The following is a 27,672-nucleotide window of genomic DNA, read 5'->3' as shown; positions in this document are numbered from 1 at the left end:
ACCATTTTCATTATTCTTTATCCCATTCTAAATTGCCATGTTTCTAACTAAGATTACTTTCATTCTTTCATAAAAAGTACTTTTAGTATATTTGTAATATCTTTTGCTGATATTGAGTTTCCTCAGCTTTTGTTTTCTAAAAATATATGTATTTCACCATTTTTTATTTCTTAACATTTTTTTTATTTACTGGGGTATAATTAACATATAATAACTAAACATATTTAAAGTGCACACTTGATCTTTCCATATATATACACACATATGTTTGTGTGTTTATGTATGGTCGTTCAATCGCTTTTGACTGTTTGCGACCCTATGGACTGTACCTCGCCAGACTTCTCTGTCCATGGGGTTCTTCTGACAAGAGTAGATTGGGTTGCCATTTCCTCCTCCAGTGAATCTTCCCGACCCGGGGATATATACCTGTGATATATATATATATACCTGTGAAGCCTCACTAATGAACATAACCAGCATCCCCCATGGTCTCCTCCTACTCTTTTGTAATCTCTTCCTCTTTCCTATCCCTACCATTGATAACTCCATCCTTAGATAATCACTGATCTGATTTCTGGATCATATGGTGTATACCCTTATCTGTTGGTTTCTCTTGCTCAGCTTAGTGTTTTTGAGATTTAACCACATTATTCTGTTGTGAAGGTTTATGTGTCAACTTGACTTGCCCATATAGGATGCTCAAATAAGTAGCAAAACATTATTTCTATGTGTCTGTGAGAGTGTTCCTGGAAGAAATTAGCCTGTGATCTAATAAACTCTATGTCTGTGCCACTTTCTCCCCTGTGGTATTCTACCCTGTGCATTCTGTGTTGTTGGTCTTTGCAGAGTTACCAAACTGGAAATTCTCAAAGCATCCTGCCTAGGAAATTCTTAAAGTGTTCAGCCTAAATTCATTTCCTGTATTTCAAGGATTAAAGTCCTTTATTGCTTGGTTTTTAATATCTAAAAGTCATTATTTAATATATTTTGTCTGGGTCTTTGGTTGTTTTTGATGGGAGGATAAATCTGGTCCCTGTTATTCTATTTTGACCGGAAATAAAAGTCTGGTAATTTTTGATTGGATGTCAAAATTGTGACTGTTTATGTGCTGGATATTTTTGTATTGATAGGTTTTTTTTTTTTAAAAAGATATATTTGTGTATCTCTGACTGGGTCTTCATTGCTGCACACAGGCTTTCTCTAGTTGCAATGAGAGGGGCTACTCTTTGTTGCATCGCACAGGCTACTGATTGCAGTGAGGCCCCTTGTTGCAGAGCACAGGCTCTAGGTGTGTGGGCTTCAGTAGTTGTGGCACATGGGCTGAGTAGTTGTGGCTCAGAGGCTTAGTTGTTCCATGGCATGTGGAATCTTCCTGGACACCTGTGTCCCCTACATTGAAAGGCAGATGCTTAGCCTCCAGAACACCAGGGAAGCCCTCTTATAGGTATTCTTGAGTTTTGTTTTGGAATGCAATTATTTGGAAACCACTTGGCCTTTTAAGAATTTTTAGGATAGTTCTTTTATGTCCTATCCCACATTAGTCCAATACCTGACAAATGTCTTGGGACCATGTGCTTCAAACAAGTTCCTTTTCTGTAGCTGGTTTTATTACCAAAGAACCACGGGGTTTGGGAGATTTTACTCTGCTTTTTATGAGCTCTTATGGTAGCTCTTAAGCCTCATATGCAGTCCAGACTTCAATAAGTGTCCTTTAGAGAAAAATAGCTGTGCATTGATGCCCTTCAAGTTTTCAACTCATCCCTCCATTGCCACATACCACTAATGGCTTTGTTGGTTTCACTTTACCACCATAGATACCTTCTGCCTGGGAAAAGCTCAGTCTTCAGCCCATGCTCAGAATCAGCAAACAGCTATAGGTAGTAAGATGGCTAGTGATCTCAGTTTGCCTTGGACGGTTCTACTTTCCCTCTTGAATGTTAGTTCATTCAGTCCTGGTTGCAGCCCTGTTAATCTAAAAACAAGATGCCACTCTCAGAATCCATTCTGTGCTCAGAATGGCTGTTGATCAGGTAGATCCCTGGATTCCTTTACTCTCCCCAGATTTCCTAACTCTAGGTCACTCTCCCAGACTACCTCCAGGAGCCAGCTTTGCCAACTGGGGGAGAAAGAGAAACACCATCTTCATATTTCCATTTGTGGATACAACAAAAGACTCCAAACATTCAAAATATCCCCAGTCTGTTCCCCGAGCCCCCAGAAATAGTTTCTGAGATCCTCTTGAATGCAACACCCATTCCACTACCTAATCCCAACACCTAATGTGTAATTGTGACCCAGAATTTGTAATCAATGACAAATATCCCTGAAAACAAGAACTAAGTTAGGTCTGTAGTCAGAGTTTTGAGTATCAGTCAGCTGGGAATTAAGATTTTTACCCCCAAGATCCAGGTATACCGGTCTGCAGTAATCTTTGTGGCTCTTTCAGGTGTTCAGATGGAGAAGGCGATGGCACTCCACTCCAGTACTTTTGCCTGGAAAATCCCATGGACGGAGGAGCCTGGTAGGCTGCAGTCCATGGGGTCACGAAGAGTCGGACACGACTGAGCAACTTCACTTTCACTTTTCACTTTCATGCATTGGAGAAGGAAATGGCAACCCCACTCCGGTGTTCTTGCCTGGAGAATCCCAGGGACAGTGGAGCCTGGTGGGCTGCCATCTATGGGGTCACACAGAGTCGGACATGACTGAAGTAACTTAGCAGCAGCAACAGCAGCAGGTGTTCAGAATTCTCACCTGATGTTCTCATCACAAGCTATCACTAGCAGGAGGGCTTTGGAAGTTGTAGTCAAGGGAAATTAATTCTAGAGTAGCTGAGAATTTGGTGAAACCCATTTTTGTTTTAAAATATCTTATTGCATGTGGCCCTTCTGACAGAGAACCTTGCCCTCCTCCCTAGAAAGTCAATAAAGAGAATACTCTCAAGACGGGAGTCTTCTTCAGAGTATGACTGAGTGCCTGAAGAATTCTAACAGAGAAGTTCATCTCCAATGTAAGTGCCCTGGAGCCAGGGGATGGATTAGAGAAAGGGAGGTAGTACTCGAGATCTCCATATACACTGCTGAATGGTGACCAAATAGGGCCACAGAGAGACTCACAAGGTCTCCAAACCACCTGTGTCATGGGTGATTGTTGATGTGAGAGAGGAGAGGAGTTTGGAAGGGATACAACAAAAGACTCCAGATCAACTGGGCCAGAAGGAAGTGCTTTAGAAAACACATGTCAATGAAAGTTTGAGCCTTGATAGAATTCTGGTGCCATTTTGTTGTTTCGGTGACCAAGATACATGTTTAGTAGACTCTTCTGCTAGAGGCTGAGTCCCCATCACACCCACCACTCTACCTCTAGTCTGCATGCAGTATCCTGACTTATTGTTGGGGTTTGGGGGTAACTGTTTTGGTCCATTTCTGCTATCGCAGTTCTTCATTACCTGTCCTTGTACACCTCCACTTCTTCAACCCTCTCTGTTCTCACCCTCTAGTCACTCCCACCGTCATTCCCCTCTTTCCTTTAAGGAAATTTAACTCAGGTGACTTCAGAGCACCAGATACAGAGTAGCCTGATTGTGTACTTTGAAGAAAAGTCCAGATGCTAGCTACATAAAAATGCCATGAAATGAAGGGATGGAAAATAAAAAGGATATTATAATCATGGCCCTGGGCAAAGCCATCTGAGGGAAGTGATTTCTGTCAGAATGAAGTATATTACCTGCTTTCACATATAAGTGCATATCTTGCAGAGAAAGAATAAGTAGGGAAGTTCCAGGATAATGGTCCTCATTTCTAAGTATATGTTAGAATCATCTGGAGAGCTTAAAAAATATAGATACTTGGACCCCATCGAAGAGATTTTCATTTAATTGGAGTTTAGGGGCTTCCCTCATGGCTCAGACAGTAAAGAATCTGCCTGCAATGCAGGGAACCTGGGTTCGATCCCTGGGTTGGGAAGATTCCCCTGGAGAAGGGACTGGCTACCCACTCCAGTATTCTTGGCTGGAGAATTCCTTGAATAGATGAACCTGGTGGTCTATGTACAAGGGGTCACAAAGAGTCAGACACGACTGAGTGACTAACATTTTCACTTTTTTCCGTTGCCTCAGTGGTAAAGAACCTGCCTGCCAATGCAGGATACACAAGTTTGGTCCCTGAGTCAGGAAGATCCCCCTGGAGAAGGAAATGGCAACCCACTCCATTTTTCTTGCCTAGGAAATCCCATGAACAGAGGAGCCTAGTGGGCTGCAGTCCATGGGGCCACAAAAGAGTCAGACCCAATACAGCGACTAAACAACAAGGTAGTAGGCTGGGCATCAGTATTTTTATAGCATCTGAACAGGTAATATTAATGTGCGGCCAGGGATGAAAATCATTAGGCTAATTCAGGACAAGATGATAGCTAAGTGTGCAGTTTACAGAAAGTGCTAAAAATCAAATCACAGTTTGCTTTCCTCTAGTTAATAGCTGGCAGAGCCTGGGTCAAAAAGAAGAGGAATGATGTCACGTGTCCCATATACCTATTACATTTTTATTTAAAAATATCCATGTGGCAATTTACATTCTTTAGGTCCTGAGGCTACCTGGACAGATACACCTTGATGGTATAATCAGTAATTGATGAATAACTCAAATATTATTGCTGTATAATACTTTTATTCAACAGTTTAATGGGGAAAAAACTCACATTTCAGTATGTGTTACATCACAGAATTTTCAGACACATGTCAGAATCCAGTGACAAATTACACTTGGAGAAAAGCTTTAAAATCCACTCTTGTAAGCCACTCCTTTGTGAAATATTGAAAAGCAGCTTTGTCTCTCAGCACTAAAGATTACAAAAAGCACCATTTAAAGGAGGACTGACATATTTAATTCCCTTCAAATTATAGTCTTATTCCCCCTTTATAACAGAGCTGTATTCATTCAAAATGCTTTGGTGAAGTAACAACCAACATTCTAAAATTTACCAAAATTTAAGCAAGTTTCACATATGAGGCCAGTATGGAGATTAGAACTAATCAACATTAGTGAGCTTTGGCTGCTCTAAAACCACAACCTGGGTAGGTGTTCTGTAGATGGGAACAGAAAAGAAGTTAGATGATCAGTACATAATACTAAGGGTAGGTACTCCTCAGTCATTTAACCTGACTACAAAATCCAGAGTATTCAGTATTTCACACCAATCATACTGCAAAAGCACTGTGCTACATAAAATTCAACTCCACTCACGTTGAAACTAATACAAAATTTAACTTTTAAATAATTTATTCAATTCAAAGCACAACTGAGTAAAGCAAATCAAGACAAAGGCCAAATTTGAATCCTGGAGGGATTCCATTGCTAAGAACTGGATTTCTTAAGTAACAGACTCTTAGAGCCTTTTCCTCTGCTTCTTTTTTCTTATAATTTTTAAAGATTTGGTCTTTTTATTATGAAAGTTCCAGTTCATTGCAGAAATGACAGCCCTTCAACCTCCAATTGTGATTGGTGCTCAAGGAGAGACAAGTGCTAGATCCAGAGTTTTAAAAGACCCTAACTCCTATTCCTCCCAGGTCCTCCATCCCATGGGTAACTAGAGTCAGCAGTTCCTAGTAAAAGACAGCAAGGACTCAGCTTTAACAATGAGTCAGAATAATGCAGGAACAAACGGTGTATCTGCTCTTAAGTCTATGCCCCAAATCACTAGAACGTGAAGATTTAGAGATCTCTGAGAATAGAACATATTGCAAACATACACAAACAGACTATTGCATACAATTTTTAGTTGAGGTCAAAAATTTAAAAGCCCTATTTCCCCAATTAAAAGCAGGGGAGTCTATCGTTAATATGTCTCCTTCATTTATACCCAGATTACTATAAGCCCAGTCTAGAAGTAACTTCTTTTTTAACTTCATTTTAGCAGCATACATGGAGTACCAACACTTTTCAAAAAATTTTTATCTCAGATCCATTAGGTACAACAGACTAGAAATAATCAGAGTGAAGTGACTGGGCCTGGGTTTATAGGATCCTGTCAGAAACTTCTCTTGAATTCTTTTATAGGGTTTCTCTACCATATATAAGCATTGTTTTTTTTTTTTTAAAGCCAACACTCTTGAGGCCAGATACCCTTCAGGGCTTTTACCTAGTGATTAAATCCCATTCAACTCTAATCTTAAAGCAAGCTAATAATCCTGACACAGATGCTCTTCCTTCCATGACACATCTTCCTTAACAGCAAGATGACTAATATTTGCTTTAGGTAACATTTGACTTTAGACCCTTGTAAAGTTTGCCTGACACATGAAGTTAAAGCATAATATAGAAGAAAGTGTAGAAAACATAAACAAGAGACAAAGGGAAAATTTTATTATATGGTAAATTCTATACAATGGGATCCAAAGACACCAGGATGTGTCTGATTTAATTTTAAAAAGGGTATTTCTAGTTCTGGGTTACTTAAGCCTTAATTTTCCTAGTATCACTCCCTGGCTCAGTTACTCTGCTTCCCACAACTCCTATTCCACTATACAGTTCTTTAATAGTCAGCCCCCTCAAAGAGTTACATTTCTTACTTCTTGACTCTGTGAAACTCTTATAGGCAAAAGCTAAGCAACCAACCAACCAAAAAAAAAAATTTTTTTTACTCTTTATTCATTTTCAAACTCTGTCAAATTCTTCTGCAGAAAATAAACTATCCCTTTAACCAATATAAAAGAATGAGTGAGCTGTACTTTGGGGTACTTTCCTCCTTCCCTTTCAACCTAGAACAGTTTCTTGGAGGCAGACTGAGGAGAGTATGATAGGAATTATCAAGGCCGTGGGATGTTATCAGCAGCACAGAGAAGGGACAGGGCCGCATAAGTCATCATCCAATTCCTCTTATTTGTCCCTTTCCAAAAGTGCTGGTAGGCTCCCATTTCTTATCTGGCTGAAAGATTGATTACCTCAGAATTTGGAAAACTGATACCTTCTGCACATTTCCAGATCAGAAAGATTGGAAGGTCACCAACACCAAAACCTGCTGTTGCTGAAGACAGACCCACTCATTTCATAGAAGCCTCTGGCCTGAGAAAAATGGGAGGAATCTCTCTTCCTACCCCACGCTAATGATATATCTGTGCAAAATAGAAATTTTAATACATGAACACGTGGATGATTACATGATAATTCCGCTGACAAGACATATAAGTACAACAAAATCTTCCATGAAGCAAGCAAGATTTTAAATCCTAAGTGACTCACTTATTTACTGGCTATTAGAAAAATACAAAATTCTAGTATAACTGGAGACAGTGTAGATCCTGACAGTTGGTTCTAACAGAATTTTAGAATGGCACACCATTCTAAATGTGACTAGAACCATAAAACGTTCTCCACAAAAGCATTTTGCTATAGAGAGTGGCCTCAAGTGGCTAGAGCAGTATTTACTCTCAGCAATTAACCACCAAAGCACTTAGCAATTTGCATTCTCAGCAAGACAGCAATCCCATACCATACTGCTCACACAGATGATCTAAGAGTTCTACATACCCAAAGACAACTATGTCATCAGCTTTACATGGGAAAGAGAGGAGGTAGCTAATTGACATGTGGGTGCCCTTTCAGTGGGACTGGGCTCATCTCAAGGAGCCTCTCAAGCATCAAATCTGGCCTCCTTCAGTACTGAATGTTTGGCTTGCATTTATTTGTAATGCAAGAGCCACAGAAACTTAGGGAAAAATATCTTATCTCCGAATCTCAAGAGTGGATTGAGTAGAACTTTTTACTCCACAAATGGAAATCACTGACCCCTCTTCATCATCAAACACTTTTTGGGAAAAGATACAGAAGAGCAAGATGACTGTTAGCATTTAGCACATGAAAGCAATACTTTTCACTGCTGAGACTACCAAGGGTAATTTCTTGCTTCTTGGCGTAATGAATCTTTAAGTTGAAGGAAACTTTTAGTGCACAAAATGAGCCTGAATGGGCCTGTATCTAGAACAATGTTTACTGTAATGATGTACAGAGTCAGCCTCTTTAATGTATGATTGTAGAGGGCTAGAGTAGAGAAGAAAATACAGTGAGCTATTTATCAAAAGCTTGAGGTTCTCCAAAAGCAGTCTCTTTAGACCAATGAAAAGGCATTTTTTGGAGAAAAGAAAAATGTAGGCACATAAAAATCTTCCAAGGACAAAAGACATGAAAGTTTTTACTAGTTTTACTCTTACCTTCAAAGCTGTCTGTGAAAAAAAACATGGAAGCAGGGCCAAACCAGGTGGGAAGAAGTATGGGAATGTGCCAATACAGCCTTAACTGTGGCACCAAACCAAAACAAAAAAGTAGGCCTTCTGCATTCTGCCTTTCATATCATACTGAGCCAGAGTTTCTTCAGTAGAAATTAAGGTAAGTGGTAACAAAGTGTCATGGGCCTGTGCTGGCTTAAAAAGGAGACATTCTGGCAGCCCTAATCTGTGAGGTGGGTCAGGTCTCACAAAGCCTTTGAAAGGGGTCACTTACCTACTAAGTTCTGTGCTAGGGAATGGTCAGGTATAGGATTTGAAGGAGGCTAACAAAGCAAGAATGTGAAATGAAAGGGAAAAGGGTTCTTATGGGGCATCTGGTATCATTTAAAAAAGCACAGATTGTGCCACATTCTCTGGGAATACAGAGAACCCATGCAAGAAAAGCTGCTCCTGCAAGGAGGCAGCTGTAAGTAGGGCAGCAGTCTGGCACAAGTCCATTCCTTGGAGAGCCAAGGTAGTAGCAGTGATAGAATCTCCACCCAACAAGGATCCTGAGAGGTTTGTTCTTCATTCATTTTAGGAAAAAAGATTCCTGTAATGGCTCTTCCTGAAGCTCTCCCAAATAGTCTTGGTGAGTTCCCATAGGCAGGGAGAATACATCTAGCTAGGAGGCTTCCATTAACTTTCCCTTCATATATATATATATATATATATAGTGTTAAAATAAATTCCATAAACTCATAAAGCTCTCATCTGCAATCAAATGCAAAAGCAGAGCATCCTACTCAGGCACTGAAACACACATATTAGCCTCAAAGCAAATCAGCCTTCCAGTCCCAGCTAAGACTGGTCCAGTCCAGAAAGGCAAGGGAGATGCTTCTCCTGAATCCTGGGAGGCAGGAAGGGATCCCTCAGATGGGCTTGTACAGAAGAGTAGTGACATACTTCTTCTTGTAGCGATGGGTTGCACTAAGGACCATCACACTGTCCTGCAAGGGAAAGAAACACATACAGTTATTTCACTAGTTCAGGATGGAAACAGCCGTTCCCAGCCATTAATCCCTCACGGTTGCTCACTTTGTAAACAGTTACTTTGATATTATAAAAAAAGGTGGTCTGGGAGTCAAATCAATTTGTTTTGATCCTGACACCTACTGTTACACTTTGTGACCCTGAGTAATTACTTTGTTGTTCAGTTGCTAAGCTGTGTTCAACTTCTATCTCCAAGTCTTTTTTCTCATCATTACAAAGATTAATACCCACCATTAAGATGGCTCCAATGATTACATGAAAATATCTGACACAGAATCTGACAGAAAATAGGTGCTAAAGAAATATTAGTGTTCTATCTCACTTCCTTTTCCACCTCAAATTCAAAATATTGGGCTTAAAACTATCACGGAAAAAAAGAAATATTGTGACATCTGTTTCTAGAAGGAAGTCTTAAAAGCAATGAGAAGAAACGGCAGTGATCCTTTTGAAAAACCATTTCCAAGCCCCCAAACAGGTCTAATTTCCATTGAGTATCTGGGGCTAGACTTAAAAACCATTCTCTCTGATCAAGAGGGGACTCAGGAATCATCTTCTATCCTTGAACAAAGTAGACCCTAAAATCCTCCTTGGAAAGACACTCCATCCAATGAAGCAATTCCGAACAGCTTAAACCATCTTGAGAGAACCAGGGATAGGTATCATCCACAATGTATACTTACCAGATGGACATTCTGTGACCACAGCCTAAACATGACAGAAGCAAGGCAGGTAAAATATTTAACTCCAGAAAGAATTTGGTAGAAATGAGGAGCAGGTGACAAAAAGACCTACTTGGAAAAACCAGCACCATAATCTCTAGGAAAGAACATGGAATGAGGATAGGAGGACAGGACTTCAGTCCTCTCTCTGGTCCTTACTGGCAATATGACCTTCTCTGAGCCTTAGTTTCTTTATCTCTAAAACAGGAGTTAAAAATAATACTTATCTTACAAGCTTATTAGGAAAATTAAATTCAATAATATACGTTTATAAGTACCTTGTAATCTGTTACAGACAGCTGTATCAGTGATTTCCCTAATCTGGCTGCATATCTAAGAAACATAAGCAACTTAAAAAAAATTACTGAGGTCCATCCTAGATGCACTTATTCAGAATCCCTGGGGATAGAGCTTCTGAATCTGTATTTTCACAAACTTCCCCCAAGTAATTCTGTTGATGCTCAGCTTAGTTTGGTAACTACAGAACTATAAAAAATATCCCAATAGCCAGACCACAAAGACATTACAGGACTGAACAGATATTTTCAATCCAGAATCTAAAGCAGCAGAGAAATCAAGAAGCATTCTAAGAAACTAAGAAGCATTCTAAGAGCTGAGGAGCAGTCGGGTAGGGGTGGGGGTGGGGTTAGCGGTGCAGAGGGCAAGTCTGGTCACCTTTCTCCTTTAATTAGTGTATAGGAAAGATGCAAGCACTGGGGTATATACGACTCAGGCACCTTAAAGCCAGCTCATGTCCACCTTTAAACACTAGAGGCCTTAATACCAGATTTAAACATTCTTTGAACTGGAAAGTAAACTTGTTTTTTCTGCAAATGAAATCCTAGTACTTACTATGAACTCACACTTAATTAAGGTGGTGCAAAGGTTATAGCTACCCAAAAAGAAACCAAGAAACAAAAAAGTCCATTTAATCACAGGGCAATTCAGCTAGCCAGAACTCAGATATCAATACTAAGATTTAGAATAAACAAACTCACCCTTTGGTTAAAAAAAAGAAAGTTCTTCTCTTATAATTGGACCATTACTGCCAGCTTCAGCAAACCACTAGAGAACATGTGTTCAACTCTTGCCCTCCTGTTTTTGGGAGCTATGTGAAGAAGCAGGCCCACCATTTACCTTAATGGACAATGCATAGAGATGGTTCAGCATAACATGATTGGGCTCGGGGAGCAAGGCTGGGTCACACTGTTTAAAAAAAAAAAAGACTACATGGGGTTAAATGTATAATCTTAAACCAAACAGTTTATTCTTCCTCAAAGATCTTTGGAACTGTTGAAAAACTCAAAACTAGAAGGTATTATTTCTTTTAAATAATTCACTTATTCTAGTATACATCAATAATATATTCTCATCACAGAAAATCACAAAAATTCTGAGTCCAGGGCAGAAACTCTAAGCTTTGATATCTATTCATCCTCTTTTAAATAGACCTTACCCACAACACAGATGGAAGCTTTGTGTTAAGAGGCAAAAATAATCTTAGTGGGAATCAAGTGAATTGACTAGAAATATAAACTTTATGAAAAATATGCTTCTTTTGGATATTGCCAAATGATAAATACTTCTTATGTTGTAATGAAAGTCTTAGAAACTGTTTCTAGCAATCCACAGCTCTGAGCTGATACATTAGGACCAGAAGAAAACTATGAATTTTTATATCAGTACTTGGAAAAGTCACAACACAGCCCTGGAAAAAGGAACCTGTAATGCTACTGATACATACATGATTCATATTCAACAGACCTTTGTAATAATCCCAAACTCTAAGATTACTACACTTTGGCTCAAATGATCCGAGTAACCCTCAGATGCCCCAGCAATATTTTTAGAATACTCACAGATATGTTAGTGTCCTTGTTAAGAATAACTTGGAGAAGGTGAGGAGGCAGGATGGGTGGGGATTTAAATCTCTCCTCTGATCGAAACACATACATTTCTTGACCATACGGCCCTGGGGGTGAGCTGGAAAGGTCTGGAAGATATTTATTCAAATATAAAGGAAAGTTGGACAGCTAGTAAAGATGCATGAAAAAACTGTCAATACATGGCAGGCAATATTAAATATGGTAGAAGTCAAGAATCATAAACTTGTGACTTGTTGGGTCTACAACTATAAGGTAAAAGAAAAAGTCTGGGTCATCCTGAACATAAACCATGAAGTTCTTCATGGCAACATGATGTGGAGGACAGGGGAGGAGATAAGGTTGTAGGTTCAGGGGAGAGCTACTCCATTTATCAACTGTATGACCTGGGACAAATCTCTCTACTATAGTCAATTTCTTCATTCATAAAATGAAAACAACAATTTCTGCCCTATTTCACAGTGTATAGGAATCAAATGAGACAACAGATGTGACAATGCCTTAAAAACTAGTAAACAACATGAAAATATTAGATTTTTCTTCTTCCCACCCAAGCAACAATAAAGGTTATAGATTCTAGGACTACTGATACTACAATGACTGTAACAATGAGGAAAAATGACTAACAGTGTAGTAGTCATTAGGGAAATACAAGTTAAAACCATAAGATACCACATCACACTCATTAATTTGGCTATAATAAAAAAAGACAGACAATAATAATGATTGGCGATGATGTGGAGAAACGAGAACCTTTGTACTATTGCCATTGCTGGTTGGAATGCAAAATGGTGCAGCCACTCTGGAAAACAGTCCAGCAGTTCCTCCAGAAGTTAAGCACAAAGTTACCATATGACCGGCAATTATACTCCTGGGCATATACCCAAGAGAAATGAAAACAGATGTCCACAAAAGAATCTGAACATAAATGTTTATAACATCATCATTTGTAACATACAAAAAGTGGCAACAGTCCAAGTTTCATCAGCTAAATGAACGGATCAACAAAATGGTACACCCATACAAGGGTATTTAATTCCGTTGTAAGGAAGGAAGTACTTAAACATATTAAAACATGGATGAGCCCTCAAAACATTACGCTAAGTTAAAGAAGCTACACACAAAAGACCACAAAGTGTATAATCCCTTTTATACGAAATGTCCAAAATAGGAAAATCCATAGAGACACAAAATAATTTAGGGATGCCAGAGGTGGAGAGAAGCAAGGAATGGGAAGCAACTGCTAATGGGAATGGAGTTTCTTTTGGGGGTGATTAAAATGGTCTGGAATTAGACGGTGATAATGGTTGCACAACTTGGTGAATACACTAAAAATTATCTAATTGTACACCTTAAAAGAGTGAATTTTATGGCATGTGAAATTAAATCTTTAAAAAATAGGAAAAGTATATACAGATAAGAACAGAAATACACAAAAATGAGGAGAACTATAATTTTTTGCTTAATATTTTTTACAGTTCCTACTAAGAAGGATTTTTAAACCAATTCAACATAAGAATTCAGAATTCAATTATATGTGGGGCAAAAGACGAGTAGCAAAAATACTGTTAAATTAAACAATATCTTAAAAACATATAGAACTTGACACTTTTCAAAGTACTCTGTTTATTTTGTCATGTGAACTACAAAATTACTCTTGGCAAGTACGTAGAACAGTTATTTCTCTTTTCATTTAAAAAAAAATGGTAAAGTCATTTAGCTAAAGTCACATACATGGCAAGATGGTCACTGAGTGCAGATTAAAACTCAAGAGTCCTAATAAAATGTATTCTAAACCTTACCGCAGAGCATCAGGAAATTGGGTGAAAGAAGGAAAGGAAGAATATCAACAGTATGCTAGTCTTCTCTCTATATAATTATATGTCTATTATTCACTGGTTGCTTTGCTAGAATCATATAATGCAAAAGTTTAGTCATAGTGGCCTCGACATTTAACTTGGTATTTTTTAATCTCTTTTTAATCTCTACCCCACCAGTTAATAACAATGTCCAGCCTTACTTTCTGACCTTATATAATGAAAACAATATCTGTAATTTTTCTAAGCAGACAATATTATACTACTGATTATTCTCTTTAGAAATTATTCTGCATAAGCTACCCTTGTATCCTGAGATTCTAATATGTCTCACTTCAGCCACTGTGTCTCCTCAGCTGAGAATCACTGAGAGTTTAAGCCTTTGATTTTACTGATAAGAAACTTTGAAAACTAAAGATGTTGAAGGACTTACACATAATGGGAAAGCTAGTTAGTAGCAGAGGCAGGTTTTGAACTCAAAAGGGAGAAGTTTGCTTACAGGGAACACAGTTCTTTAGACACTCACAGTCTTTACTGTAAAGAAACAAAACTGGTCACTGTGAATGTGGACGGCAAATCGCTTTTCTGGTGTTACAGCCAATGTAAGTAGAGATGAAGGCCTTGGAAAAAATACTGGGAGAAACAAAAGCATAGAGGTCTATTCCTTTCTTGAGGATTTTTTTTTTTAACCCAAAACTTTAAAAATTTCAGTTAACATATACACAAAAGAAATATGAGGTTTTTATAACTCTTTTTTCCCCAAAGACTGCCATATATGTAGGGCCTATTAAATATACAACTGCCAACTAAGCTATCAATCTGGCAGGATTAAGTTGAGGCAGCTAAACAAGGCATAGGAGACATAAGTAGCTCCTGCTAGTTGATACTGTCAAAGGTCAATGAAAAAACAAATATTATTAGAAGCTTTTTAAACTATAGATCACAGCACATTAGTTGTTTATAAAAAGAAGAATAAAGTAGAAAATAAAGTGCTTCACATGTAATAAAGGCAAACATTATAGTGCAAGACATGTTACTGGTTTGTGTGATGTGTGTGTTGGGTTACAATGTAAATTTAAAGTAGATCAAATATTTTTACTTTCACTTACTGTGAAATCAAACACATTACACAGATTTCATTCTCAGAGAATATGACCTAAATGTTTATAGGAGAAACATACATACAATTTGGAAGATTCCTAAGTCGAAAATGAAAAAAACAAAAACCACTCTTGGGAAGAAACATGCATTTTTAAGAAAGGAAAGATCAAGAAAGAGCAAATACTACAAAATTACCTCGACAAGATGTCTCTGAGCTTTCCATTGAATCTAGCTTTAAAGCATCAAACACCTCAAAATCAGATTTCTTGACATGAATCAAATTGTTAATTGTGCCAAGCTGACTGGTAACCACAGGCTGAAACAGTGAATGGAAAAAAAAAAATTCATGAATCCCCATTTCAAATACATCTCATCCATTCAACTGTCCTCTTTTTAGAAGGGATTATACTTGACACCACCATCTTTTATCAACAGGGAAATCCAACAGCAATGATATTTGACACCCAGCGGAATAACAGCTAAAAGGAGACTGTTAAGCCAGTGGTTACCCTCGGAGGTCAAGGTCTTACCTCTGATGGATCGTGAACCCACTGCCCATCCACAAAAAACTTGTACTGGTGCTCTCCCTCAGGGAGGTCCAGGATGGCAACAAAGTCATTATGGCTACAGAAGAAAACAGAACGTTAAACAGGCTAAATTCTTATTAGAAGACAGAAGATAAATGTAAAACCATGAGGCAATCACAGTATCATACCAGTGATCTCCCACATTCCTAAGTGATTGCACCCCCTGGAGTGAAAAATAATTTATAAACCCATCCTCCTTTTCTATATCCCCTTGAGCATGTATTTGCTATCCCTCCTAACAACTTTAATTTTTAACTAATATCTGAAAAAGAACAATAAAGATATTAATCCCCAGAATGTTTCACCTTAGTACAACTATTTTGCTGCAGCAGAACAGATCCCTCAGGAGTGTAAAAAAGATAGCAAGTAGGTTCAGGATAAGAAGTGCCTCAAGGTACTCTTTCCACATTTTGGTGAGCATTTTCTAGAAAATTACCTATATACAAAGGGCCATAGTCAGTTACATAACTCATTGTTGCTCTGCAAGCAACAAATAACATTACTACCTAGAACTTTACAACGTGTTTTGTTTTAGTGCAGAAGTCAGGGCAACTGGACTCAGGCAGTTACGGGAGACTTCCCACAAGCATAGAAAGGACTTCTATTAACACAATCCTAAAGAACATACCTCCAAAACTGTTGGAAGTCCCTCTGAGGCAATGACATTCTAAGTTGTAAAACATCTCTGACTCACTATAAGGTTAAAAAAAATGTCACAGATATAGTTACTGGTCACAAAAAATGTTCTAGAGAAAGTCCCTAGCAGGTGGAGAGGAGTAGTCCAGCCAAGTCTCTCTCCTGAGAAAGGAAATTGGGTCTCTACTCCTGGACCCAGCAGACTCAACCAAGACACTTGTCTTCACCTCTTAATCAGTGGAATCTTGGTGCTCCAATTGTTGAAGGACCCAGAGATGAAGACCTCCTTGCCTCCTTCAGACCAGCGGATAACAGTGGGCCGGGCCTGCTGTGTGGGCTTTACGGAGTCCTCCAAATCCTGCTGCCATGATACAAACTCTTTGTCCCCAGGGAGCTGTAAGAAGGATTAGGTCATCCCTAAATTGTGTCCCTGGAATTCTGAAAAGGTCACTCTCCTCCTTAGGGCAGAGAGGGGTGCTACATTTCTGATAAGGATTAATAAGTCTTGAAATGAGCAACTACTTCAAATTTTGAACAAAACTATAGAAAAGAAACTCATCCAGGACCCAAATGGTCAAATGGCTTATGCCCAAAGTCTGCCCAAATCACAGCTTAATTTCTGAGTCTGCATGAATCACTCATCCTTTCAGAGTCTTGGGATGTCCCTTAAAATGCAAACAAACAAAAAATCTTACTTCCTGTCACCAGATTAACTCATAGGCAGACAATCATGATATGCTTATCTCTTAAGAGAAAAATATCAAAATAAAGCACAGTTCTACAAAAAATAATTAAGTTAGTCATCTATTTTTTTTCTTTTGCTGTGCCATGCAGCATGCAGGATCTTAGTTCCCCAACCAAGGATTCAAACCCTCACCCCTGCAGCAGAAGCACAGAGTTTTAATCACTGGACCACCAAGGAAGTCCTGAGCCATGTATTTTTCATATGTAAATATAAGCATCTCAATTATCAGTTGTAATAGAAATTAGAGATACTAAAATTCTTAAATAATTCATAATTTCCTCTGTAGTTAACAGGTTATAAAAAGACATTAAATATATAAAAATCAGATCACTGGTTTCCTAAATTTTGAGAAATAGTTATGAAATCTTACTTATTCATCTATGCCAGGCTTATACTAGTAATTTTCAGGAGTAGGGATGAAAATTGTGGAGCTACAAGAAGCATCGGATCAAAAACACAGTTTCCTTTAAAAAAGTGGTTCCCATATCAAATGAGGTATGTAGGGTTGCAGAAGAAAACTGACTCCTTAGTCAAGTTTATTTTCATTACCATCCTTTAGAACAGAAACTGGCAAACTATGGCCAGTGAGCCAGGCTTTTATAAATAAAGTTTTATTAGAAAATAGCCACACTCATTCACTTACTCATTTTCTATAGCTGCTTTCATGCTGCAATGGCAGAACTGAATATCAGTGACAGAGACTGTATGGTCTACCACAAAGTCTAAAATATTTACTATCTGGCCCTTTACAGAAAAAGTTTGTTGACCCACAGTTTAGAGTGGCTTAAATGACTTTGGTAAATAAGTCTTTATGGTATCAAGCCAAAATATTATTAATACCAAATAAAATAATGTGGGATAAAAAAAAAAGACTAGTTTATTCACTTGCGCTTTACTTTCAAAATGGCTGAGGCAGTCTACCTTCCATACTGTCTCTGAATATTCCTCAAAACTACAGTATAAGACGTTAGTGGCAACATAATCCTTAGTAAACAAAGAGAACTGAAGGAACTTTCACATTATATAAGGAAGTGACTTAAGAGAAAAACTTGATCTCCATTTTCTCAAAGCAATGAACTCATTTGACAGTCTGGATTAGAATTATAGAAATTTTTACATTCCTAACAATTATATATGCCTCAGATTCTGATTCAGATGTAGGACCTGGGAATCTATTTTTAAGAAGCTTCCCAGACAATAATCCTAAAATTTAATGTTGAAAATAAAGAAAGAAATCTCATCATTAGAGATACATCCTAAAATACTTATAGGTAAAGTAATATTTGATATGATGGTCTGGGATTTGCTTAAAAATAATTGGTGGGGGTAGAGTGGATTGGGGTATAGATGATATGAATTCATTCATGATTTGATCATTGTTTAAACTGGATGACAGTTATATAGGATTCATTACACTGCTCTCCTGACTTTGAAACATGGAAAATGTTTCAGATTTTCCATGAAGTGTTTAAATAAATCCCAGTAAGTCTAATGTGCAAATAGGATTGAAAACCACTGAACTAGTCCACTGAAGGGTGGCATTTGAAGCAATATAGGCCCTTCTGCCACTGTTTCTATCATTTACTTGTAGGCTTTATTATTTTAGAATTTGAAAGCTACAAACTATTAATATGCCTAGCTTTGGAAGAAAGCCCTTCCACGTATGATATGACATTTCTGTGGTAGGCATCAGTGCAGCTGACAAGCAGAAAGATTGTTTACTCCAAGTTAAATAGTCAGCAAAATCATCAGGAAAAGAGGCAAAACAACTAGAATTACAATTGAAAACTGTTTAAGTGAAACACTGAGGAAAGAAATAGAATAGACTGAGCAACTGTAAAATCTTAGATTTGGAAATGACCTTGGGAATTATTTGAACCAATCTTAGTTCACAAATGGCAAGACTGAGGTAAGGGAAAGAATGATCCAAAATAGGCTCCATTTCAGATAGAGCAACCTGGCTTTTATTCAGGACACCGATTACTGCAGCCACAGTTTGACAAGTACACAGTACTTAAATCCTGAGTCATCAGTGTAGGAAATGGATAAAAATACAATCGCCTTGAGAAAGCTTTGAAGAAGTAAATTCAGATGGCTGGGGAGATAGCCCAAGAGTTGAGGAAGAAGTCCTGAAGTGGAAGAAGCAAGAAAGGAACAGAGAAGAAACCCCAAGAAATCACCTTCACTTCTCTTTGTGATTATGTTTTCAATTGGGATCCAAGAAAATAAACAGAATCCACATTTCATATGTTACCAACCCAGCAAAATTACTCTCTATTTACCCTGGTCGCTCAGACGGTAAGGCATCTGCCTGCAATTCAGGAGACCCAGGTTCAATCCCTGATTCGGGAAAATCCCCTGGAAAGGGAATTGCAACCCACTTCAGTATTCTTGTCTGGAGAATCCCATGGATATGGGGTTGCAAAGAGTCGGAGACGACTGAATGACTAACACACACACACATTTACAAGAGTAAATAAAATAAAACCTCAGATGTGTGGCAAGGGATGAGTGATAACGTCAAACACACCCCAATCTCCTCAATCCCTCCATTTTTCTACTTCATCCCAGTCAGACTACCAGGTGGAATTACTGTATTTAATGCAGACAGCTCTAAAAGTGATTAGAAACATTCGGATGTAATTTTATTGCTGTCAGCTCCATCTATCCTTTCTGTAGGGTGAACACAAGTTGCCACTTTCCTGAAAGTCCTAGACTGACAGCCAGGTCTTCAGGGAAACTGTGGGTTGTCCCTTTTCAGTTTGGTAATATTATGAAGTACTACCGGGAAGTGAAGAAATCCTCAACTTATTTGCTCTCCCACTTAAGAACTAGCTGGACGTGAAAAAAAGCACCTCAGCCATAACTATAAAGTATGAGATGAAAACTAAGCAGTCAACCAAATAATGTCCTTTATTGATCCCCAGGACTAGGAAAAAGTATTCATATAAGCAAGGGGTTGCTGCTCACAGTCATGCCAAAGAGGAAGAGGATCTGAAGTGCTGATCTCTTAGAAGGGCAAAAATGAGACTAATACAAAGAAGTAGAAGTGTTCAGGGAAAAGTCACTTACCTACCTTGGGGCAAATGTGAGAAACTGCCGCCTGTGGTCAGCAACTCAGGTAACCTACAGTCTGAAGTTTTTCACAACCTACAAATTCATCAATACTCTAGAAGAGGCATCCAAGAGAACCAAGGGTGGAGGGGGGCGGGTGGAGGGGGGCGGGGGGGGGGGTGTTGGCCTCGTCCTAAAAATGTGCCTAACAGAGGAGTCCAGGAACAAGAACGCCGCCTCTATCCTATTTTGAGGCAGCACCGCAAAAAGAATTACCACCCAGTATCTCCGTCCCCAGAAAAAACCCTTTAATTCTAAAAGCCTTAATTCGGGTCAGTGTGGTAAGGAAAAAACAAAAGAGGGAGGAGGAGCCCTGACACCCAGCCTGCTGCAGGACCGCCACCAACTGGGGGCGTGGGGACGCTCACCTTGGAGTCCGGCAGGCTGAAGACGCTGGGGTCGTCGGTGCTCCCCACCATGATCTTATGTTCCTTACCCGGAGCATGGCCGCCGGCGCCCTCGGCGCGCGCAGCCTTGGCGCCGTGGCGCTCCCCGGCCACTCGATCGCTGGTGTTTCCCATGGCTGTGCAGCTCGAGTCGGGGGCCACCTGCCGTAGGGAACAGCATGGGGCAAGGGACACCCCAGCAGTCTTGTCAGGGGAGCCCCCGGCCCCGCCCCTGCGTCTGGGGACCCGGGCGAGGGAATCCCCGCCCCAGGGAAGCCGTGCCTGGGGGACCTCTTCCTCCCTGGCCTCCAAGAACACCCGGAACCCCCAAACCCTCTAGAGGCCCGCTGCTCAAGAAACCCCCTTTCGGGAACTCCCCCGCATCCCCCGCGCTCACGGTCCAGGGGCGCCCCCACCCCAATCACCTCCCGCGATGCTCTCCCTCCTCCCGGGATCAATGGTGAGATGGCTGTTCTGCGGATAAAGCCACCAATAAAGTTATCGAAATTGAAGCCTCGCCCCGGGCTAGCGAGCCGGGTTTCCTCCTAAAATGGCTACAAGATCAGTGGCGTGGGGCCCGCCCCGCGCGCGTTCCCTGCGGGCGCGCCGCGACGGCGCCCGGGGCCAGCCGGCCTCTCTAGCCGCCGCCGGCTCGGTGGTGGGCCGCCGCGCGCAGCCTCCAGCGCCAGGCGGGGGCGCCCGTGCCGCAGTCAGCGGAGTGCGGGGCCAGGACAGCTTCCCTGGCAAGCCTGCGCCGGAATCTTAGGTTTATTTCAGTTCAGTTCAGTCGCTCAGTCGTGTCCGACTCTTTGCAACCCCATGGACTGCAGCACGCCAGGCCTCCCTGTCCATCACCAACTCCCGGAGTTTACTCAAGCTCATGTCCATTGAGTCTGTGATGCCATCCAGCCATCTCATCCTCTGTCGTCCCCTTCTCCTCTCGCCTTTAATCTTTCCCAGCATCAGACTCGTTTCAATGAGTCAGCTCTTCCCTTCTCATCAGGGGGCCAAAGTATTGGAGTTTCAGCTTCAACATCAGTCCTTCCAATGAACACCCAGGACTGATCTCCTTTAGAATAGACTGGTTGGAACTCCTTGCAGTCCAAGGGACTCTCAAGAGTCTTCTCCAACATCACAGTTCAAAAGCATCAATTCTGCGCTCAGCTCTCTTTATAGTCCAACTCTCACATCCATATATCCACTGGAAAAACCATAGCCTTGACTAGACGGACCTTTGTTGGCAAAGTAATGTCTCTGCTTTTTAATATGCTGTCTAGGTTGGTTATAACTTTCCTCCCAAGGAGTAAGCGTCTTTTAATTTCATGGTTGCAGTAACCATGCAGTGATTTTGGAGCCCCCAAAAATAAAGTCTGACACTGTTTCCACTGTTTCTCCATCTATTTGCCATGAACTGATGGGACTGGATGCCATAATCTTTGTTTTCTGAATGTTGAGCTTTAAGCCAGCTTTTTCACTCTCCTCTTTCACTTTCATCAAGAGGTTGGTTGAGCCCAAAGACCTGCCATGGGGAAAGGATGGTTCCCAAAAGATCCTTGGGGTCCCTTCCCGGGCTCTTGTGCACCGTACCAGGAGGAGCTGTGTTGGTTTCTTCTCGGCCTCCTCACCTGGTCTCAGGTTTGCCAAATGTCTTCATTTTGTAGCATCTTTTCGACAAGCTTCCCAGAGAGGTGAGTTCCTGTAAGGAATAAGAAATAAGAATAAGGACTTGCAATTGAAAGCTAAGGAAATAATGGTAATTGCTGGGGGTTAAAACTAAGTGTTATGGGGAGTACTTAGCAGTCAGAGTGGGACCCCAGGGAAGAGGGAATATTTAGACAAATCTTGACAGATTGTCAAAATTAGGAGAAAGCTATTCTAGGCTAAGAAACGGTATTTGCAGTGAGCAACCTCAGAAGAAATAAAATTCAAGTAAGAAAGCAACAGAAACATCAGAAGGAACCCTTAAGGCAGAAAAGGGCAACAACAGCCCTTAGGTTGGGATAAATTCAGCTTTCTACTGATAATTAATGGGATATCTGTGGTATTTGCTAATTCTTACTCTGTATTATGATTATATGCATGTCTAATGACCTACTAGAAACCCTTGTTGCTCAGTGTGTATTACAGTGACCAGCAGCATTGCCATCATCTGGGAGCTTGTTACAAATGCTGAATCAGAGGCCCCATCCTCTGTTCTCTCTCTGTGCATGCATGCTTAGCCCTGTCTGACTCTTTGCAACCCCATAGACACTCTTTGCGACCCCATAGACAGTAATCTGCCAGGCTCCTCTGTGCATGGGATTTTCCAGGCAAGAATACTGGAATGGGTGGCCATTTCCTTCTCCAGGGGATCTTCCTGACCCAGGAATCGAACCCGCCTCTGCCATCTCAAAAGCAGATTCTGCATTTTAACAAGATCCCCCAAGGGAATGTGAATACACCTGAAAGTATAAGAACCACTGCAGTGACAATAGGCAGAGAGAAAAACTAGGTTTGATTCTTTTTCGTAGTCTTGCATGCCCCTGTACAGAGTAAACTTTTAATAAAAATTTGCAGAATGAAGGGTACATGAATTCTGCTTACTACATTTGTAACAGGATAATTCCACTTGGTGGCTCAGTGGTAAAGAATCCACCTGCCAGTGCAGGAAAAGCAGGAGACTCAGGTTGGACCCCTGGGCTGGGAAGATTCCCTTGGAGGAGGAAATGGCAACCTGCTCCAATATTCTTGTCTGGAAAATCTCATGGATAAAGGAGCCTGCTGGGCTATAGTTCATAGGGTTGCAAAGAGTCAGGCAGTTCAGCAACCATGCAGAAATTCCACTTAGTCTTAAATACAGACAGTCATGGGGGAACCCAAGTCACACAAGGCCACCCTTTCTGAATGAGCAGAAAGGTTGAAAAGTTCAACCTTTTAGTTGAAATTTTCATTTTGATATTAAGTTGAATACCCAACCACTTAAGTGCAACAAATCCACTGCTTCCATTTATGTTTCTACTCTGCTCCTAAGAAATTCAGTTATTCTGTGGCTCCTCACCAAAGACAGTTTTCAAGAAGAAAAAATTACATATCTTACTTCAAACTTTTGCTTACCCCTCCAAAATCTTTGCTGTCTAGTTACCTGCTACTTGGATAACCTTATACCACCCCCACTTCGGCCTCCCCACCTCCCTTTTATTCTGAGTTCCTTTTAATTTTTCTATAGGACTCTGAAGTAAGGGCCTTGAAGGACTAATATATTAAATCTTAATTTATTTACTATTCAGCTTTCTAACCCAGGGTGGTTTCTGCACACCAAATAATTTGTCCCTTGTCTGTATTTCTTTATAAGCATCAGATCACCATAGGTGAGACAAATCTGATTTGGAGGATTATCCATGTCACCATTCTGCTCTAATAGCATTTATAAATCAGTCAGTAGTTAATAATAAGAGTCAACTTTGCATATTGCATATTTTAGACATAGGACAAAAGTAATTTCACATTGTAGGAAGGATTATCTTCTTATCCCCAGTCTCATGTCTGTTTGTTTTTTCCTTCTACTCAGGAATGACTAGGTAAAGAAACATGACCTCTTAACTTAGTCGTGTCTGACTCTTTGTGACCCTGTGGACTGTAGCCTACCAAGCTCCTCTGTCCATGGGATTCTCCAGGTAAGAATACTGGAGTGGGTTGCCATTTCCTTCTCCAGGGGATCTTCCTGATCCAGGGATCGAACCCGGGTTTCCCGCATTGGAGGCAGACGCTTTAACCTCTGAGCCACCAGGGAAGCCCACTAACTGATACTAGTATAATTTTATCTCTTTAGACTTAATACGGTTGCCCCAGTGTCCTATCTTTCCTTCTAGAGGGAAGGAAAAGAAGGTGGTAATAGGCAAAATAATTAGTGGAGGTTCTCTTGATATTACTGTATCTCAGATGTCATTGCCACTGTTCTCCTCAGATAAGCCATTCTGCCTAATAAACTGAGGAGAATAAAGGAGAGTTTGGGAGACTTCATAGCTTTTATATGTGTTGCTAAATGTATCCTGCTTCCTCTGAGAAGTGAGGATGGGGAAAAAAATCTGTTGATTTTATGGAACTAGATGACAGGTTAGACTCTGCATCTGGAGCTTTACTGTCTCCACTCCCCAGGTTGCATCCCTACTTATGATCAGGAACGAGTATGACATCTCATCTTGGTCATTTCCATTTCCAAAACAATTTGATCTTTTTCTATAAAGTTAAACATACACCTAACATGTAATTTAATAATACCACTCTTAGGTATTTATTCAAATGAAATAAAGATAGGTTCACACAAAACCTTGTATATAAATATTTATTTGTACAATATGTGGCTTTATTCACATTCACCCCAAAATGGAAACAACACAAGTATCTTTCACTTGGTAAATCCATAAGCAAAATGTGGTATAGCCATAAATGGAATGTGCTCAGTCATGTCTGGCTCTTTGCAACTCCATGGACTGTAGCCCACCAGGCTCCTCTGTCCATGGAATTTTCCAGGCAAGAATACTGGAGTGGGTTGCCATTTTCTTCTCCAGGGGATCTTCCTGACCCAGGGATCAAACTCCGCAGTGAAAGAGATTAAATTCTTGATATACACATCATGGACAAAGTTCAAATGCATCATGGGAAGTGAAAGAAGCCAGAGTCTATTTACATGACATTCTGGAAAAAGCAAGACTTAGGGTTGGAAAACAGATCAGTACTTTCTAGGAGCTGAAGGTGGGAAGAGGGGCTTACAAACGTGACTGAGAAACTTAGAGTCACAGAATAAGTTTACATTATAGAATACTACTGTATCTTGAATGTAATGTATCTGTCAAAATTTACAGAACTATACTAAAAAAGGTGATTTATTGTATGAACATTATGCCACAATAAAAATAAAAACAATTTAATTCCATTTAAAATCAGCTTTAGGAAGAGGAAAGATACAAATTTATACATAAAAGAGACTACTCAACCATTGTGGAAACTATTTTTAGAAATAAATAACATCAATATTAATGTTTTCTAATTTTATTGAGGTATAACTATATTATATATACTTAAAGTATTCAGGGTAATGATTTGATCTATGTATGCACTGTGAAATGATTCCCACAGTAAAGGTAATTCATACCTACCACTTCACATTTTGTGTGTTTGTGTGGGAAAATGCTTAAGATTTACTCTCTTAACAAATTTCAAGTATACAACACAGTGTTATTAACTGTAGTCATCATGCTGTTCTTATTCATCTTATAACTGAAAGCTTATACCTTTTGACCAACATCTTCCCATTTCCTCTACCTCCCAACCCCTGGCAACCATCATTCTGCCCTCTATTTCTCTAAGTCTAACATTTTTTTTTTAGATTCCAGGTATAAGTGTTTCAATACAGTATTTGTGGTTCTCTGACTGATTTATTTCACTTTGTATAATGCCCTCAAGGTCTGTCTATGATGTTGGACATGGCAGGATTTTCTTCTTTCTCATAGCTAAGTAGTATTCCATTGTGTGCATGTATGCTACGTCTTCTTTATCCATTCATCTTTAGACAGACACTTAGGTTGTTTCCATGCCTTGGCTATTGGGAATAATACTGCAGTGAACATGGGAGTGCAGATATATTTTCAAGATCCTGATTTCATTTCCTTCAGATATATACATGTAAGTAGGATTACTGGATCATATGGTAGTTCTGTTTTTAAATTTTTGAGCAATCGCCATACTGTTTTCCATAGCGGCTGTACCAATTTACATTCCCACCAACAGCATACAAGTATTCCCTTTCCTCTGTGTCCTTGCCAACACTTAGACTCTTATCTTTTTGATAATAGCCATTCTAACAGATGAGGTGATAATATCTCATTGTAGTTTTGATTTACATTTCCCTGATGATTAGCAGTGTTGAGTGCCTTTTCATGTTATCTGTTGGCCTTTTGTATACTTTCTTTGGAGAAATGCCTATTCAGGTCTGTGATGTCATGATTTATAACAGGAAACATGTATTTGGCCTTTGTCTCTATTTCTGGCACAGAGCTCTCAAAATCCTTGGCATTTTCTAAGTGATGAGAACATTAAAGGTGTCTCTTGATGATGTGACTTTTGGACTGAACCTAAGGATGGGGCTGGTTGCCAGGAAAACCAAACACTATTTAGAGGGTTGAACTTTCAGTCCCATACCCCTGACCTCTGGGGAAGGGTGAGGAGCTGGAGGTTGAGACAGTGGTCAATGGCCAGTGCTTTAGTCAGTTATAATTACGTACTGAGGCTTTCATAAAAACCCCAAAAGGACCGGGATTTGGAGAGCTTCCAGACTGGTGAATACATGGACATTCACAGAGAGTGGCTTACTTGGAGAGGGCCTGGAAACTCTGAGTCCTTTCACCATACCTTGCCTTATGCATCTCTTCCTTCTTGTTCCTGAGTAATATACTTTTATAATAAACCAATAATCTAGATAGTAAGTGGGTTTCCAGAGTTCTGTGAGGTACTCTAGCAAATTAATAAAACCTGAGGAGGAGATCTGGGAAACTGATCTATAGCCCATCTCTCAGAAGCTCAGATGACAAGCTGGACTTGTGGTTGGTGTCTGAAGTGCATGTTTTTATAGTGGGGGGTAGGACAGTCTTGTAGGACTGAGCCCTTAACTTGTGAGATCTGACACCATCTTCAGATAGATAAGATAGGAATTCGGTTTCATTCTTTTGCACATGGATATTCAGTTTTCCCAATCTCCTACGAAAGAGACTCCCCATTTTGCATTCTTGGTGCCTTTGTCAAAGATTTGTTGATCGTATATATGTGTTTATTTCTGTGCTATCTATCCTCTTCCATTAGTCTATGTGTCTTTTTTTTTATGCCAGTTCCATACCGTTTTGACTATTATTATTTAAAATCAGGAAGTATAATACTTCCAGTTTTGTTCCTCTTTCTCAAGATTTCTTTGGCTATTGAGTCTTTGTGGCTTCTTATTTTTATTTTATTCATTTTGGCCACACTGCACCGTTTGTTGGATCTTAGTTCCCTGACCAGAGGTTGAACCTGGGCCCATAGCAGTGAGAGCACTGAGTCTAACCACTGGACCACCAGGGGATTCATTCCTTTTTTATTTTATTTGTAATAATTTTATACAGGCTGAGAATTCTGTCTACCAGCAGGAAGAAGGACCAAATTCAAGGGTCCAGAATTTTCCCCACATATTATCATAATTCTTTCAGGCTTCAAAGGATTTCCATATGAATTGTGTCGTGTGATCCTCGAAACCACTTGTGAGGGTAGGTGGAACATCTAGATGGTCATTGTATAAAAGAGGTTCAGGTTAACTACTTGGCCAGTTATTTCCTGAAATGATACGTATAGTCTGTTATTTTAACAAACCTTTATAAGGAGCCTAGTACTTGCTGGTCTTAGCTAAAGGCCCTTGCTCTGGACCTACTC

At 39.9% G+C, this 27,672-nt stretch overlaps 1 protein-coding gene across 1 annotated transcript; it reads right to left on the bottom strand.

The window, feature by feature from the left end:
• Positions 1-9,099: 9,099 nt before the first annotated feature.
• PRKAB2 (protein kinase AMP-activated non-catalytic subunit beta 2) lies at positions 9,100-20,768 on the bottom strand. Its single transcript, XM_068965957.1, has 8 exons — positions 20,664-20,768; positions 20,221-20,400; positions 16,221-16,387; positions 15,301-15,394; positions 14,966-15,086; positions 11,829-11,962; positions 11,107-11,175; positions 9,100-9,207 (listed from the first exon to the last, which is right to left on the bottom strand). The coding sequence occupies exons 2-8, from the start codon at positions 20,371-20,373 to the stop codon at positions 9,130-9,132; spliced, it is 816 nt and encodes a 271-aa protein (XP_068822058.1). The 5' UTR covers positions 20,374-20,400; positions 20,664-20,768; the 3' UTR covers positions 9,100-9,129.
• Positions 20,769-27,672: the final 6,904 nt, after the last annotated feature.

This window comes from Capricornis sumatraensis, chromosome 2 (genome assembly GCF_032405125.1).
Source record: "Capricornis sumatraensis isolate serow.1 chromosome 2, serow.2, whole genome shotgun sequence".
In the NCBI taxonomy this organism is placed as follows: Eukaryota; Metazoa; Chordata; class Mammalia; order Artiodactyla; family Bovidae; genus Capricornis; species Capricornis sumatraensis.
This window is presented reverse-complemented; position numbering and strand designations above follow the sequence as displayed.

Bases quoted from the DNA above. Each gene is read 5' to 3' on its own strand.
- PRKAB2 (XM_068965957.1), bottom strand. From the start codon at position 20,373: ATGGGAAACACCAGCGATCGAGTGGCCGGGGAGCGCCACGGCGCCAAG. The intron at 16,388-20,220 runs GTGAGCGTCCCC...TCCTTCTTACAG, and splicing joins TCAGCCTGCCGGACTCCAAG to CTCCCTGGGGACAAAGAGTT. The intron at 11,963-14,965 runs GTAATTTTGTAG...AATATCTTCCAG, and splicing joins CTCAGAGACATCTTGTCGAG to ACCTTTCCAGCTCACCCCCA.